The sequence below is a fragment of the Indicator indicator genome, chromosome 1 (genome assembly GCF_027791375.1).
Source record: "Indicator indicator isolate 239-I01 chromosome 1, UM_Iind_1.1, whole genome shotgun sequence".
Lineage (NCBI taxonomy): Eukaryota > Metazoa > Chordata > Aves > Piciformes > Indicatoridae > Indicator > Indicator indicator.
Genome location: NC_072010.1, coordinates 66884374 through 66901962, shown reverse-complemented (window position 1 = coordinate 66901962; position 17589 = coordinate 66884374). Strand labels below are relative to the sequence as shown.

At 40.7% G+C, this 17589-nt stretch overlaps 1 protein-coding gene across 1 annotated transcript in view; it reads left to right on the top strand.

Moving 5' to 3' along the window:
• Window positions 1-7226: 7226 nt before the first annotated feature.
• The window catches only part of LIMS1 (LIM zinc finger domain containing 1), a 37098-nt gene continuing 26735 nt past the window's right edge, over window positions 7227-17589 (top strand). Inside the window, exon 1 of the mRNA XM_054399098.1 lies at window positions 7227-7333. Within this exon, the coding sequence (XP_054255073.1) occupies window positions 7227-7333 (107 nt within the window). The remainder of the gene's footprint in view (window positions 7334-17589) is intronic.

Below are 17589 nucleotides of genomic sequence, written 5' to 3'. Positions count from 1 at the left end.
ACAGAACAGAGGATTGGTGGTCAGTCTGAAGATACTCCATTGCTGCCGGGTGTTTTTTGAGCAGTGGGATAACTGGCAGAGTGGATTTGGCTGAGAAAGAAGATGCTACAATGGAGTAATTGAACCCAAAGGTGTAATTCCAGTGGAAGAAATAGTTTTATCCCACCTGTTAGAGAAATTGTAGCGCTTCTGCTAAGATTTGAGAGAGTCTTGATGTTCAGAAGTCAGTCACTTTTCCGGTGAAGCAAACCTCCTACGGTAGGGCAGCTGTGCTTTTTTGTTTGTTTGTTTGTTTAGGGTTTAGGACTTTTGCTCTAGTTTAAGATTCTGAAGTGTGTTTTTCATGTGCTTTAAAATATATGAGAAAGTATTTCTTGCAGCATTTAAGGGGAGGGTGGTGATGTTTCTGTTTTACATTATGTTGAATTTTCAGGATGAATTCAATTCCGTCGCACTGTGAATGTCTTTTTCAGTATAGATTTTTCTGTCTGGATGCAGACTACGAGTTTTAATAACTTTGAAACCAAAATGTGTATGAATCTTAAAAATCAAAGGGTTTTTTTTTTCAGTTGCTGAAAATTGCACCTTGCCTGTGTTTCTTAACTTGTATTCAGCTTTGTTTTTCTAGACACCTGAGCTACTTTGTATGTTCTGCATTGCAGAGTACATTAGTTTTTACACAAGAAACCATCATACCGTTAGTCTCTAACCTCTTACAGGTGACACGGTTGTTTTGTTCATAAAGTGATAACCTCTAAGGAAACACTGCTTTCTACCTTTCTAGGTAATGCTGGTCAGAGTATAGCTGCTGTTTGATACATTCACAAATGTACAGCCAAGATCCTTGCTTATTTTTGTCTGATGAGTTGATCATCCCTTGCCATTCAGCTCATTCAGCTTCTTACAGCAACACCATTTAAGGGCTCCAGGACCCTCCTGGGAGATGAGGGTTGGTTTGTCCTACTAAAACCCCAGCACTTGCAGTTGTAAATTAGGATCACCTACTGCACAGTAGTCACATGTGGTTGTATATCGTGAGGTGGTGCCTTTAAGCATGTGCATGGAGTGTGACATCTTCTGTCCCTGGGAGTTTAATTTAACACTAAGCCTCGATGAGAGGCTTTTCTTTCTCTACTTGTAATGTAGCATTAGTAATTTGAAAATTATTTGTGAGATGGAAATCAAAGTAGCCAGGAGGCTAATTGCTGGGCAGTCAACAGAAAAAGCACTATATAGGCTGTCGTGGTTTTATTTACATTTATTTAACCCTGATGAGTCATATTCTGGAGAAAAATAAAGATTTTCTAATACTTCTGTTCTTTCAGTGAAAGGGAAGAGTCAGTGTAGGGTCTCTTTAGAGGTCTTCCACTAGCTCTCCAGAAAAAAGTAGGTCTCAATGGTTGCACATCTAGATGAACTCAGTTGTCTGGGTTTTGGGGCACAAACCTGACTGTGAGAGCAGGTAAATCCCCATGGTGTCTGGGGTGCAGCTCTCCAGGCAGTTTCCTTCATTTGCCACCCGTTTTCAGGTTCTGTTATTGGTGGGGTTTTAGCCCAGTTTCCAAGGGCATTTTATCCCATTAACATGAAAATAAACATCTGGTTATATCTACCTACAGTGGCAGAGTGCAAGTAGAGGAAAACTTGTTTAAGACTTTCTAGTCTTCTTTTTCAGACTTAGGATCTTCATGCATCATAAACAAAGTGCTTAAATGTAGAAAGTATATTTCTGACTGAATTTGAAAACCTCTTTGGGGTAGAGACTTTTAATTCCAAGACAGTGAAAATTATTCTGAACGGTATGTCCCATGCCTAGAAACACAGATCAGGAATTGTTTGTATATGTTACCTGTGTTGTTCCACATGTTCTAGGCTGTAACAATTAATCTAAACTCTGAATTTGCTGGCTTTAAATCCTTGTGCCCCCCATCTATTTGGTGTTTGGTTTTTGTTTGTTTGGTTTTGTGGTTTTTCCTTTCTTTTCTCTCTCTCTCTTTTTTTTTTCTTTTTAAGATGTTTATCCCATGGAGTTCAGGGTCCATGTGAGTAACATCTTAAAACTTCAAGTGTTTGTCAGCTTATTTATCACACTGTTTTTTAAAGAGGCTTATTTACAAATGGCAGGAAAAAGTGATTCATACTGTGTCACAGGATTTCTTTGCACACCTACTCATGCACTGATCATCCACTGATTAACAGCATAAATTTTTAGCTGTATTGCTAACCTGCATGTTCAGCTGCTGCTGCTCTGTCATTCCACTCTCAGCTTGGCCCCATTTTGAATTATTAAAGTCTATGGACATTTAATTCACACCTCCCTTTGGCTGTAGAGAGAAATGCTGTCTATGAGAAATAAAGCAGCATTTTCCCAGTAGAGGGAGGTATTGCAAAGCTCAGCTAAGGTAAGATTTCAGTTCTTAAGGGAAAACTTGTCTTTTGCAATTTTTTTTTTTTCCAGTTCAAATTTGGGAATTCATGGGACAGCATGTGCAGTGAACTCAAAGGGGTGGCCAGAACACCTTACTCTATGTTCTGGTGGATAGAAGATTTTCCCATGCTTGCTTTTTTTTTTTTTTTAATTATTATTATTATTGCAATAGAATAGTTGGAATGAGAGCAGGGACCTTCTTTGCCTTGCCTCACTGAAATCTCAAGGGCCACCTGCACTTGAGGTGAAGATGCCTTTGGTACTGCCAGGACAAGGAGAGTCCCCCATACTCAGCAGAGCAGCACCCCTGCCTTTCCTCTGCCCCCTCAAATCTGAAAGGACTTTGGTGGGTTCAGTGCTCTGGAGAGTATTAAGCACACCATCATGTAATTTTTTAACTTCACGTTGCATGGCAGGGACCTATAACCACAGAAGAGGTTTTAAAAAAACATCAACTACTGTTAAATTGCAGCAAACAATTTCCTTGGTCAGCTGGAGCATAGACATAGATTCATAGTACTGCTTTGCGGTGTCCACATAGTTCAAGAGCCTCAGTACTTAGCGTTATCCACAGATTAAATATGTGTGCTTCAGGATTGATGGATTGCTAAGTGAAACAGGGCAAGAAACATCAAAGCAAGATGTTGGAGTCAAATTAGACAAGGAAGGAAACGTGTAATTAGTTAATTACTTAACTCCTTGAATGGACAGCTTAGGCTCTCGTACAGCTTTGAAATATTTTTTTTCAAGGTTTGCATCAGTAGATTTGTAGTTTGATTTCCCTCTCCTCATTTCCTTTTAGTACCACCTGCCCTAGCAGAGACCCACAGTATGGTAAACTATTTTTTGCCACCCAGACCCATCAGTGGGGCCTTGCATCAGCAGTCTAATTGAGGGAGCTTTTACAGCTTCATCTGTAGTCAGCACATCAATTGGGCAGTTTGGGGGTTCTTACAAAACTGCTTGGAGGGTTTGTTTCCACCTTCCTTTGCTTTCTCCAGCAGGTCCTGTGCATTCCTACTGATGTTCAAGCCCTTTTCTTGGCTTTAAAGAATATTTTTCTTCCAGACCTTGTAAGAAACAGTAGAAAGCTCTTGGACAAAGTTCCTCTGGAAACTCATCCTATTGATAAGCTGGATGAGTGATGGTTGGAGAAACGTGCTCCCTCACTGCAGCTACATTTTAAATGCTGCTCACTACGACCACTCCTATACTAATACTCTTCTAATTTACTTTTTTAAAGTGCTCTATACTGTCTATAAACAGCTTTTTCTACTTATTTGAAAAATCGTCAACTAAATTTAATGAAAAATGTGTTTGTTTGTTCAATGTTCAAAAAAAAAAAAAAAAGGGACAAACCAAGAATGTGTCACTGAAGTGGACAAAAGGTCAGTCACATCGATAAAGGCTTCTCTGTGTGTAATGAGAGTTAAAACTTTGTTCTGGTTTATGTAGTTAATGTGTATTCTCTGTAAATACAGACTCATGAAGAAGCATACTGAATTTGAAATACTTGGTGTTTCTGATTATTTCTAAATTCAGTGACATGACCACTGTCGACATCATGGATTACTGTTTACATCCCTTTGAAGATAGCAAAAAGTGACTAGACATAATCTATATTAAAACGTTTTTAAATTGCAAAATTCTGCTGAATACCCACAGCCACCAGTACTTTAATGGAAATTTAGGAGAGAACTCTTCAGGCCTGGTATATCAAGATAAATGCTTTGTAGCACTACAATGAAAACTCAACCATGAGCCATGTCTCACATAATAAAAAAATATTTATTGCTTGTGATGAACAACTGCATAGTTTCTGTCTAGGTTCCACCTTTTGCTGCTTAGACATAAGTGAATATTTTCCTCTAATAAAATCCTGATAATATCATGCATGTCCATCAGATTGCAGTAGCAATGTTAGCTTTCTCTGGAGGCAGGAGGAAGGTCAATTGCCTTGAGTGAAGAGGCACGCACTGGAAAATGAAGGGTGAACCTTCAAAGTGCAAGACATAAAAGACGGCTGGATGTTATTGGTAATAAGAAAAACTGTGGTAGCTTGGCCAGTCCTCAAAAATTCTGATGGAATGTGAAAGGTCCAAGTGGCCCCATCCCACACGAGAAGAATGTAATCTTTCAAAAAAGGAATTATAAACAGTAGATAGGGACTAGATGGTAAAAGGGGGTGTGGGGAGTAGGAGGCACTTGCTGGGGAAGTTGTTCTTCCTGCAGGAGGTCCATCCAAGTTCCTTTCTGGCAACCATGAAGCAATTTAGTGGAGAAATGTCTTCTGTGTTCTCCAACATATGTCCAGAAATCACCCTCACAACATGTATTTCATACTCAGAACTTCAGATTTGGCTGTTTGAGTAATTTCAGATTTGAAACCTTGATTCTCATGAGAATTGGTGGAGGATTTCACAGAGCAGAAAAGGAGTCTGGTTTGAATTTCTTCTTACAGAATGCTTCTAGTGTGTTCTCAAGTCATCCAAGAAAGTCTTTTCTAAATCAGCTTAGACCCCTGTTAGAGTTTGCTGAAAAAGCCTGTGAAATAATGATGCTGTGGAGCTGACTCCCAGCTCTGTTTTAGGAAACTAGCCGTCTCACCCTCCTTTATATTGAGGTAGATTTGATCTTTATAATAAACAACTCTTTATTTTGCTTGGTCTTCTTGTAGTCCTTCATTTTACATGCTCTGTCTGATGTAATTTTAAATTTCAGTAATACTGGTTCAGTGCAGCTCTGTTTTCCAACTACATTTTAGTAAAGGATCTTGCCCCACAGGCCATCCAAGCACACTGGCTGTTTGTGCAGATAAACATGAATTTTTAATGCTATATACTTCATATTAATGCAACTTGCAGCAAAGTGGGTGAAGTGTTGTCTAATTTTTGATAGATTTGTGTCATGATTAATATAAAAATATTCAGTATACACTGAAGAGACTACTGCTGTGGTGAATAAACATGAACAAATTTGTAGGTAATAGTTTGATTTTATTAGTTTACAAAGAACTTTTTCACAGCAAAAAAAGTACTGTCTTAACTTTTTAGATTATTATTATCTAAAATTGACTATCTGGACAAAAATAAACCCTTGGTACACTGATATTTAAAGTAAAAACTCTTGGTAATGTATAAAAGCTACTGTGCCATGAGCATCTGTCCTCTGCCATTCTTCCACTAGTAAGAGCATTAACTTCATTGAATTGCTGATTTACTGACTGCAGGGAATTGGCATTTAATTGTGTTTAAGCTTATCCTACTGTGTATTGAGAAACAATTTTAAATACTTTGTTTGAAACTGGAATGCAGCGTGTTTAGGCAAATATCGTGACTGTTCTTGTTTTTACTTTCTGAGGACAGGAGCTCAGGTGTATAGCTCCTGTTGATGTTCCTGTGTGTGCAGCCTTCTAACATCATATAAATCACTTTGAATTTCTCCAACCATGATCTATTTGGCATGTTAGATTTCTTTTCCAAAACAATTTCTGTTATTTTTCCATTGTGTGGTGTTTTATATTATATGTTGATGACATTCCAGACTGAGGCACATTGATGGTATTATATAAAATTACAGTGCTTGTGTTGTCTGATAATGCTGACAGAATTGCTGTCATGCAGTGTACCCAGTATTACATACGTTACGCATTTTTCCATTACAAGAATTCAAAAAGAGTTCAAAAATAAATAATGAACTATGAAATTCATACCACATGGAACTTGTCTCCTATCCTAGTCAAAACAGTCCTTGCAATCATTAGATTTCTTGACTTTTATTAAATGCAAGTGCATTTCAGAAACACACCCTCCCCAACGGTCAACATGGAAGTAAAAACTCAATGAGTAAGTTTTTGTTTGTGTGCGCCAGGGATAATGTCAAATAAATTGGAAAATACTTACTAAAAATAGTAAGTTTTTTTTTTTTTTAACTCATCATTTCAACTTAAAAGGAAGTGTATTACTAAAAAATTACTGAGATGAAATGCAGAGTTTGCAAGTCCCTGCTGGTAACCTTCCTGTCTCACAGGAAACCTTAAAACACCTTCATTCCTATTTCACAATTACACAGGACACTCCATCACTACAAAACATGACAAATAGTTAACAGTGCTTATATTTTGATAGCTGAGCGTAAGGAGAAAAATACATTGTGGTCTTTTTCTGATTTTCAAAAACGTGTAGAAAAGAGCATTTTCTGGCAAGCACCATGCTGTTTTCATATGGAGTACTTGAATGCTGGTTACTGAAGTTATTTTGCTGTACACTTTACTGTGTTCATTTCTCCTGTGAGAGCTTGCTCCTGTGCTTGAGTAACTCTGAATTTTTGTAGCTCTTACCACTTTCTTTTTGTCATAAATTACAGCGGGAAAGAGTTAACATAAGCACATTGCAGTTGATACTTCGCTAATTGCAGCAGACATTGGGAGAGCTGCACTCTTTGCACAGCACACGACAGGGTCTCTCCTGTTCGGGGCAGAGTTTGAAGAAAGCTGGAGGGAAGCCGGTGAGCTTGTGGCTGAGATCCCTTAGGTGTAATCCAGTGATAAAGGAAATGTGGTGCCCTTCGGGAGGGTGTGTACCTATGAGAAACAGGAAGCCCAGCAGCGGCCGCTTGCCTGCTCTGCTTGCAGAGGTTGGTAGGTCGGGCGGGCGCAGGTGTGCCGACACCCCGCCGAGGCTGTTCTCTCCAGGCATCTTGGCAGGCACGCTCCTCGGCAGCAACATCTGGAAGAGGCGGAGGGGAGAGAAACCCAACCCAAAGCCAAAACACCCCCCCACCCTCCAGGTAGAGAAATATGACGGCCTTGCAGCTGAAAGAGTTGTCACAGTCAGGTCTTTACAGGAGGAGACGGGATCGCCCTGATAGCGTGGGACTGCTTGGGTCACAGGAAGGGAAGCTGAGGTGAGTGTGAATTGACGGGTATCGCTGGGATGCCGAGCCCTTCTCAGCAGCCTGCTTACTTTGGTGGTTTAAGCAAGCCAAATGCAAACACAGCTCTGGAAAGTTACAGCAAGACACACGCATTGAGAAGCAGTCCTAAAGCACCACGGAAAAAAACTTGAAGGAGGGATAACAGGAACCATACGGTGACCTTGTGGGTTTTAGTGATGGTGTGACGCCCCTCCCGGGCCCTGGGAAGGTAGTTGTTAGTCAGTGATTGCCTCTGGATCACTTCTGATGGCCAGCACTTGCAAGCAAATACCTTTCCGCAGCTGGACAGCTTGGCTTGGTCTGGTTTGAAGTCAGTTGTGGGTCACTTGAGCACTGTGGATTGTGGTGATTCACAGGGGTCTTGGTGTAGCCCCTGTACTCGGCTGGTTTTGTTGCGAAGGGGCTGGGGCTGCTTCTGGGCTCTAGCTTTCTTCACGGGGGATTCTTTGTTGTGGAAAGGGCTTTAAACAAAAGAATGCAGCAGGATTGCTTAGCCTGACCTTACCCAGTAAAGGTGACCAAAAATCGGAAAAGCATTTAATGTCCGGTGTTATCTTCCTGATGCTACGTGCCTTTTGAGAGAGTTACAGTGAATTTTCAAAAGCCTCTGTGTGGAGCAGAATATTAAAGAATTGTTTTTAGCCTGAGTAAGTGCAGATAACCAAAAAAAAAAAAAAAGTAAAAATGCAAAGTGTGCTTAACGTGAAAGCAATCTGTTCCCACTTCAAGCTCCTCAGAAAAGGATTCTTGTGTAAATGCTAACAAAAGCCTTGGTGGAGAGGAAGTACTTCCTATCTCTGGTTGTATTTTTAGATTATTTTTCATTAGTGGTGGTTGTGCATCAGATTGGAGTGCTGTGTAATTTAAAGGGGTTTTGTTACTGCACTTTCATTACCTGAGTTAGCAATTTCAGAAGGGTAGGTATTCAGATTTGGAGAATTTACCATTTTCTTAAAGCTGAGCATATTAACTAAAAAGCATGGTGGCAGAATATGTGATTGTAACCTACTGAGATATCAGAAATACCGGATCAGTTCTAGGAATGTGTTAACTTGCAGGTCTGATATATGTGTGCTTGGTATCTTTATAGTATCAATTCTGAATTGATTTCCTGGATAGATTTCTAATACCATTAGCACTATATATTATACTCATGTGACTATAGATGTAAGAATAATCAGAGTTAGTAGAGTAAAAGATGTGCAGAGATTCTTGAATAATTAATATATAATTTCTTTTATACAAAACTAGCAAAGAGGAAGAACAGATACTTTTCAGGAAAAACGAGCTGCTTTTTTAAGCATTTACATAAAACTGAGTTCTATCTCTCTGTGGTGATGTTGCTGTTTCTCTTATTTATATGCATGTCCAAGATGGGAATGAAACCCTTTCTGGGATGCATAGGGGGAGGGTGTTGACTGTCCAGGTGTTTGATCCTTTCCTGAGCCTCTTCCGGTTAGAGATGAGAAATATGCGAATCGGGGATCAGTCTTGAGAAATAAAATCCAAGTCAGAGGAAATGGCAAATCATATTTTGGTCTCTTCTCCCAGGCAACCAGCAGCAGAACAAGAGGACACAGTCTCAAGTTGTGCCAGGGGAGGTATAGGCTGGATATTAGGAGGAAGTTCTTCACAGAGAGAGTGATTGCCCATTGGAATGGGCTGCCCAGGGAGGTGGTGGAGTCACCATCACTGGAGACGTTCAAGAGGAGACTGGATGAGGCACTTGGTGCCATGGTCTAGTTGATTGCTTAGGGCTGGGTGATCGGTTGGTCTGGATGATCTTGGAGGTCTCTTCCAACCTGGTTGATTCTATAATTCTGTATGTTATGAGTCAGATCAAGGCAGTGTATTGGTGATAAAGTGAATAGAGCATGGTTGATGATGCTCCTAGAGCAGAGAGACAACTCGTACCTAAAGACAGAGTTTCTCTTATATTTGCTAATAACATAAGCTGGTTCTTATTCAGCTTGCTTCTTCCTAACCCATTTTGCAATATTTCAGTGTGTGGCCAGGCAGTCTTATTAGCCCTTTTTACTGACTTCTCCTTTACAAAAGACTATGGGATTGTAAATAGGAACAATGACATAACAATAGGGCAAAGAGCAATTTGGAACAAAGAGAAAAAAGATGTTCAGTTTTCTGAAATTGGAAACCTAGATTTTCCATGTGCTTTCCCCAGTGACACTTAGATGCATGCCCTTAGCAAATACTTATTTAGAGTCCACAAGAAAAGAGGTTTCTTTCATGTCTGCTAAATATAGCTTGCCATCTTAAATGGTTATGTGATGCCCTCCCATCATTTCTCCAGTTCTTTTTTCTAGTGCCCTCATATTTTGTTTTACATACATATTAATCCACACGTGTTAGAGTAGCAGCCCTCAAGCATCAGTTCACTGAAAGCTGCTTTCTCAGTTTAAGTATTGTATTTTTCTGATCCTGGGCCAAACTGTATTTGAGATGCCAGTGTCTTCAGGGTATCTTGTGAGAATTTCTGTATTAAAAAAAAAAGAAAATCACCCTTTATTAAAGTCATGCATTGTATCTGCCAGTTTTCATTGTACACCTTTTACACCTTACCCCAGTATGAGATTTCCCTCTTCTGTCCTTTTTGAGGCTTGTTTGGTAGTGGTTTCCTAGTATCCAGGCTGGGGTGTTCCTCAGGTAAGGCTCAAAACAGCAGTGAGTAAGGCAGTGAACCCCTTTGCTTTAGCTGCAGGGGGTCTTGGACAGCTTCCTCTCTGCTGCTGCAACTGACTGTAACTGGGGCTCTGGAGCCTGCCCTTCACAGCAGGGGCCAGGCATTGTTTGGTTGGACAAGGACTTGTGTGCTCACGAACTGTGGCTGAGACTAGGCAAGCGTTGGCAGTGTCATCACTGTAAAGCAGCTCAGAGGGGCTTGGTGCTGAAATTCTGCCTTTGCTCCTTCTTGGGAACATAACACTTGAGTTACCAATAATTAGAGCACTGTGAAACAATGTACTGGAACTGATAAATGTGTACAGAGCATATGTTTATCATATAATGTATCACATACATTTTATTTTCCAGGAACCAAAATTTCTTTAAACAATTCTTTTTACGGTATCAAAACAATACAGAATAATTTCCTGGGTTGACATAGCTTCACGATAGGTCATGTGCCATGGGACTCTGAGCTCCACAACAGGAAGGCAAGCTTTAGCTTCTACATCTGTGTCCACTGATGTCACTTCACCCAGAAATTTGACCCTCATCATTGTCTTCCAGATCTGCTATACAGTTTATGATGTGTCCTCCTGTATGCACATTTCACTCAGTTCTTTGCAGGAAAGACTGCAGGAATACAGTTTGGCTCTTTCCATTTAGTTTTGCAGCCTATCAGGTTTCCCTTTAGAGTAGAAGCTCCTTGATGAATGTTTACGTTTAACAGAATCTCTCTGAACACCTCTTGCTGTAGCAAGTAGGTGCCAGGTTGTGTTTAGGGAAACTGATTTGGGGCAGCTATGGCTGTCTGCAGGACTTGATTCACCACCAGCAGAGCTTACTTTAATGCATGGTTTTGCTCATTTTGCCTACCCATTTGCTGTGATTCCTCACCCTGCTGTGGATGGAATTCAGTGTCTTGCACTGTGCCCACAGCACTGGATTCTTGGTGCTAGCTCCAAATCTGTCTCAGCTCCCTTAGTGGTACAGTGTGGTGGCTGAGTAGCTGAGCTGTCCCATTGGCAGGGATGAGTGCCTGAGGAGGCTAAGAGGGACCACCCGAGCCCATCCAGTTGAGGAGAGTGAGGGCATTTCAGAGAAGCCACCCATATCTCTAAATAGCAAGCCCAAAGGTCACTGACACTGAGACCTCGGTGGGAGAGTAGGAGAGTAGGACTCATCTCTCTCTTTTAGAAACCTGTCCTAGGAGGGAGCCTTTTGCATTCCCTCCATCACACCTCCTCCTGGCATAACCCCTGCCCAGGGGGTTATCAGCCATGGTTAGGTGGGAGGGATCTCTGCCCTGGTCCTAGCAGCACAACACATTGATGCAGGAAATTCGGCTTCTCTTCCCGTGTGTCCCAATTCGCGTTCATTTAAACGCCATAACCTTTCTGGGAGCCTTTTAATTTGCTGCTATAGATGTTACTGATTGTTTGCTGACATTATAGAGAGCTGGAGCCTGCCCCATGTAGTAGGTGATCTGGATAGCTCATCTTTTGCTTGAACTTACACAGCACAAAAGTGTGCTTGGTTATAGACCTGCTGAGGTAGAGGTTGTCTTTTTCCCTGCTTGAGGTAGGCTCTCTAACGCATCAACCTTACGTGCACATCATGCTCCCCAAGTGTGGAGCTGAGAGTGCAGGGTGCTGCTTGACACCTTTGTTTCTTCCAGGTCTGTAACAGATGCAGCAGTCACTGAGCCAAGTGCAACCTGAGAAATCTGGTTTTCAGAACAGAGGGGAAGACTTGTTCTTTTCCAGTCATACTAATTCGGTGAAAAAAAATAATTTACATCTCTAATAAATCTTGTCTTGCTTTGTGTTTAGAAATGGCATGCAAAAAATTCTGACTGTATGCTTAGCTATTCTTTCTTGCTTTTGTCAGCAGTCAGGATTCAAAGGAAATCACACACATATATTTATGATTAGTCATTAGGAGTCACTTAACCGTAACAGTATGCTTGCTATTTTTGCCTTCTCTCCTTCTCATCACATGGCCTTTGTAAAAACAGAATGATTCCTCTGGAAACTTTGATACTATTAATTTCCAAAGATCAATGCAAGGTACTGGGAAAGCAGGGGGAAGTCTCTCTCCTTTTTTTTTTTTTTTTTTTGACAGTTAGACTTAAAGTGAATTTGGTCATTGTTGTCCATAGCTGTCTTTTCTAAGTTCGAGTGGGTTCAGACACGATTAAAAATGTAAATAACTTTTGAAGATGATAGTCTCAAGATTTTACCAAATAGTAGATCTCAGCATTTGCAACGACTGATCACTGGCAAGCTTCGGTCAGTGGCTTCCAGTTACTCAGGTAGTTCACTGCTCTGTTCTCTTGTGCAGAAGGCACCATAGATGTTTTTTAGATTAGTAGCTTTAAAGTATCTGCCTTCCCTGTCTTCTCTACTGCTGAAGCTGATGGGTACATCTGTGTGAGCAGGTGCAGACAATCTTTTGCTGCATCCATTCAGGCTCCCACCTGCCTCTGCACACCGACTCCAGGAGGCTGGAAGGCTTGCAGATGTGCCCAAAATTTCATGCACAAAGACTTCCTCACAGATGAAATGTGAGGAGACATAAGCACATCTTACATCCTACTAAGCCTTGGGGGCTTTGCACAGCAAAGTTTGTAGGTGAGTATGAAAAACGAATTAATAAAGTCCCCCAAACACTAGCAGCATGGTAGGGCTGAGCGTCTCTGCTTCTTTATGAGATACAGTGTTTGGGAGTTGTGTGAGCTCGTCTGTCTCCTCAGCCTGCCATCAAATCCACGTATGTAGCAGCCAGCTAAGGTGTGCAGCTGTCTCCAGCCACACATTCCTCTGGAACACCTCCTGCTCTTCCTAGGAGGAAAAAAATGCTGCATGGAGACTAGGGAACCAGTGACCTTGTTGAGCTTTCAGATGCGTTGTGGTACTAAGGGCAGGCAAAGGTAGAAAGAACAGATCAGTCTGCGCCTGGAAGCATTCTTAAATTTGATTTCCACTGGTAACGCTTCTTCATAGCATCACAAATGTTAACATTTACATGGCCACTTTCTGTAAGTAGATGTTTGACTTGGTAAGGGTGCCAGTGTCAACAGGTAAAGCAGTTACTCAATACATTGGTTAAGAAAAAAAAGAATAATTTAGTAAACCAGGAAGAGCTTGGAAATAAACATCAAGCCACACAATAAAGTACACTTCTTTGTTTGTTGTGGTTAGAAATTCTGATGGAGTAGTAGAGAGTTGGGATCTAGAAATATAAATTGGAATCAGGTGCATGAGAATTCTTGATTTAAAAACACTTTGGCTCATCTGCCAGCTGCTCTAATTGAAGATTTGTCCATGTCAATGTAATACTGAATTATTATTAATTATAGTAACTTGCAGCCAGTGAAAATGTGCTTTATGGTTACATTTTAGTATTGTGATACTTAGGATTTGCTTGGAGCCTTCGTTTGAGATATCCAAATGACTAGAGGCTTTACTTTCCATTTGTGCCATACTTTTCTTTGCTCTAGGGATTAAAATAACTCATGAGGAACACACCCTTTTTGTCTTCTCTCTCACCCCTTGTCTCCTGTGTTGCATAACAACCCCTAAGCAATTTTGTTTGACATGCTCACCCTATCACCTGCCCTGAGTCCAAGAGACCCATAGATAGCTACTTGCATAACAGAAACCCAAGCAATTACTACTGTTCTCTTATGCTTGCCTTACTGTAATAATCTGTGATTTCAGTAAATTGTTAAGCTTCAATGATTATAGCAATTAGGATTTTAATTGCTCTCTTTTATAGGATTAGCTTGCTAGGGATAAGTTTCAGGTTTCTGGGTTTTTTGCTTTCATATGTTTTGATAATACCTAATCAGAGGTGTTCTCTACAGAGAATGTACTGCGATTGCTCATTATTTTTCATGATAATTTCGCTCTCCTTTGAGTGCAGTCTGTCACACTGAAGTCTGAATTTACACACAGGAGTATTCTACAGAGGAGAGAAAAGCTAAATTATGTCAGTGTCACCACTTAATAAAAATTACCAACTTGCTGGTGTTGGGCAGAACAAGCTTAAAGGCTGAAAGTTTGGGTTCCTTTCCTGTTTATTTCATTTTCCTGTGGTCTCTGAGCTGTTCTAGGAAATGCAAAGCTAACAGACACAGTGTCCTTGAGAGGACCATGAGCCTTTTATATGATGTTCTCCAAGTGCGTGGCCTCTGATGATAGCCAAAATCTGATGCCTCTGTAGGGAGGTAAAAGGAAAGAGCAGGTCTTTCATGGGATTTCCTTTGTTAGTGATCCCAGCTTGCTGCCTGCTGTGACTCAAGGACTTTATACAGAGTTGGTGACATTCATTGTTTTTCCTTTAGGTTGTCTCTGATCTCGCCTTGCACCAATGCATCTCACATGAGTGATGCTCTGAGATTTTCTTGTGTATTTGATGCCATTGTGCAAGTTTGTGAGTTCATTTTTTTTTTCTTTGCTTGATTTGTCATAGCAGTTTTAGACATTATTCATTTTTGTATCTGTCAGTTTTGTAGAAACTTGATTTTAGGTAGTTCCTGCTAGCATTCTGAAATTACAGTTTCATATAAGGGAGACATTTTTTACACTGGTGGTGGTGAAACACTGGCACAGATTGCCCAGAGAGGTGTTAGAAGCTCCATCCCTGGAAACATTCATTATCAGATTGGATGAGGCTCTGAGGAACCTGATCTGCTTAAAGATGTCCCTGCTCACTGCAGGGAGGTTGGATTCAATGACCTTTAAAGGTCCTTTCCAACCAAAAGCATTCTATGTTTCTGTCACTGCCCTCTGAGTGGTGTTTTTGGATGATACTGCTCAGCTTTAATAGCAGATTGTAAGTCATTCTATGATGCATCTTTACATATCCAGCAGATGAAGATTTGTGCTCTTTTACGTCCTTTTTTCCAACCAGACAAATTGAATTTATGACAAATTTATGAATGTATGTGACATACTTCCCTGTAGCTTTTCTGCTTTTTTCATCTGCTGTAATGGCCATGATAGAGTTAGAAGAAAATTTATTTTAAACTGTTAGTTATTAGCCTCAAAGCAAGTAACATACTGGCAGACATAGCTAGCAATACCTGGCAGCATTTCTCAACTGTGTTTTTTAAATGAAAGATGTAAAAGATTCGAGCTGTTCCAGCAAGGAATGAACAGGCAGATGTGAAAAGGTGTTTGTCTTTTCCAGCACATTAAATCCATGCATGCCATGCTCTTCATAGATCATAAAGTTCTAGATCCCAAGTTGAGTCTACCTTTTGAACTCTGTTTCTATGCAGCTATTGGAAAAATGTTGCCCACACAGTCATGATGTAAAACTGCCCTGGCGAGTCCCTTTCTTGTTCTGGTATGGAAAGTTTGCATTGAAAGCTGTTTGTCTTGTTTAATGTTTAGCTTTTCAATTATTGTTTTGTATGTTTCTTCTCATTGACTTCAGAAACTGAAATGTATGCTATATTTCTAAGATATCAAAAAAGCTGCCTCTTACATGTTTTTTGTTTTTTGTTTTTTTTTTTAAGGGAAGTATTAGAAAACCAGGTTGGATAGGGCCTTGAGCAAGATGGTCTAGAAGGAGTTGTCCCTGCCCATGGCAGAGGGTTTGGGACTAGGTGATCTGTAAAGTCCCTTCTGACAAAAACCATTCTATGTTTCTGTGGCATGGTAGCAATGAAGCTTCAGGATAGGATAGCTCTATAACTTACCAGGTTGCAGGTCATCACACAATGTTAGGGGTGGGAAGGGATCTCCAAGGATCATCTAGCTCAATTCCCCAGCCAGAGCAGGATCACCTAGAGTGGGTCCCAGAAGCATACAAGTAATTGCTTAGTTTAAAACTACATTCCTTTCTGTATGTTGATACATTACTCATGCTTGACTCTTAGGAACCTAAATTGCCTTTGTTTATTCTTTTGACTGTTGAATATTAGGGCCGTTATTTAATTCTGCAATGTTAACTGCAGGTAGCTTAGCTGTCTGCCATCCTCTGCAAGCTTTGAAGTTTAGTAATGCTGAATTAAATGTGGGACGAGAAAAATGTGAACCCAAAACCTAGAGTGACTAATAAAAATTATGATTTCATATGTGAGAGAAGATCAACAGCTGAGGAGATGTTTTCTGTACTACATTCTACTTCTGCCCAAAACAAATTAATTCAGGCAATGAAAGACTTTGTACTTCCCTGTAAAGAACAGAAGAACAAACTTAATGAAGGTGAAAAATGGCTTAGGAGTTTATGTTGCTGGAGGTGTGGATTGATATTCAGGAGGAGATATGTGTGGAAGTGACATGCTGGTTAGTAATGCTGAAGGTCAGTTCTCAGCATGGTGTCTTCAGTGGAGACATTACTATAATAAGTATCTTGCTGTGGGCTGGGAGTTAACTGGTGTTGCAGTTATCTCTGCCCTAGAAGGAACTGTGTGGACATACTGAAAGTCTCTGCTAGTAGCCAGGCTATTATGTTGAGTCATGGTATTAATTATAGTTCCTGTATGAACCATTTCAGATCATGGTTTTCAGCTTGTGGAGACGTTGGTTCCAGCTAGCACATGCAGATGGCTGAGGCATAAGCAAAGGCTGGTGTTTGCCTTTACAGTAAGGAATAGATGAGTGATTTTTGGTGGATTTCAGTAATGATATGAGCTGAATTTGGGTGCTAGGAAACTGTTACTCTGAAGAGAAATATGGTAGTTCAGCATTTTAGGATCATTTAATCATTTAGGTTGGAAAAGACCTTTGAGATCATCAAGTCCAACTGGTAACCTAGCACTGCCAATCTAAACCTCCTCTGGTGGAACTCGAGGCTGTTTCCTCTCATCCTATCACTTGTCACATGGGAGAAGAGACTGACACCTACCTCAGTGCAGCCTGCTTTTCTGCATCTCCCCATCTCCCTCAGCTACTTCTCATAAGATCTGTTCTCAAGACCTTTCACCACTTTGTTGCTCTTCTTTGCACATGCTTCAGTACTGCGATGCCCTTCTTGTAGTGAGAAGCCCAAAACTGAACCCAGGATTTGAGGTGCAGCCTCCTCAGCGCTGAGTAACAGGGGACAATCATTTCCATACTTCTGCTGGCCACATTATTTCTGATAGAGGCCAGGGTGCTGTTTTCCTGAAATGTCAGACAATGCAAAGATCAGCTTCATATGTTTTTACATACTTGAACTTTAAATCTGGTCCTGAGGCAATGGAGGAGGAGCACAAGTACATTGAGTTGTAATTTGCTTGCAATTGCCTGATCGCACTCTATTGTACACTCTTGACTTTTCAGTTGTTTGATTTCTATCAGTATAAATATTATCCTGCCCACTTGAAAGTTTTGGAACTACATGACCTTGGTACTGTGAAGTTCACAGTCTGTATGCCCAAACAGAAGGGTGCTTTTGAGCTCGGTGGGCCTGGTCTTTTCTCATCAGTCTTGAAAAGATCATTCTTTTCAGAGTGAGTGCCTCAGAGACATCTGATGTGCAGCCCCTAGGACTGAATAGGTGACCTTTTTGATTATCCTTGAATTGGAAACAGGGAGATAAAGGTTATG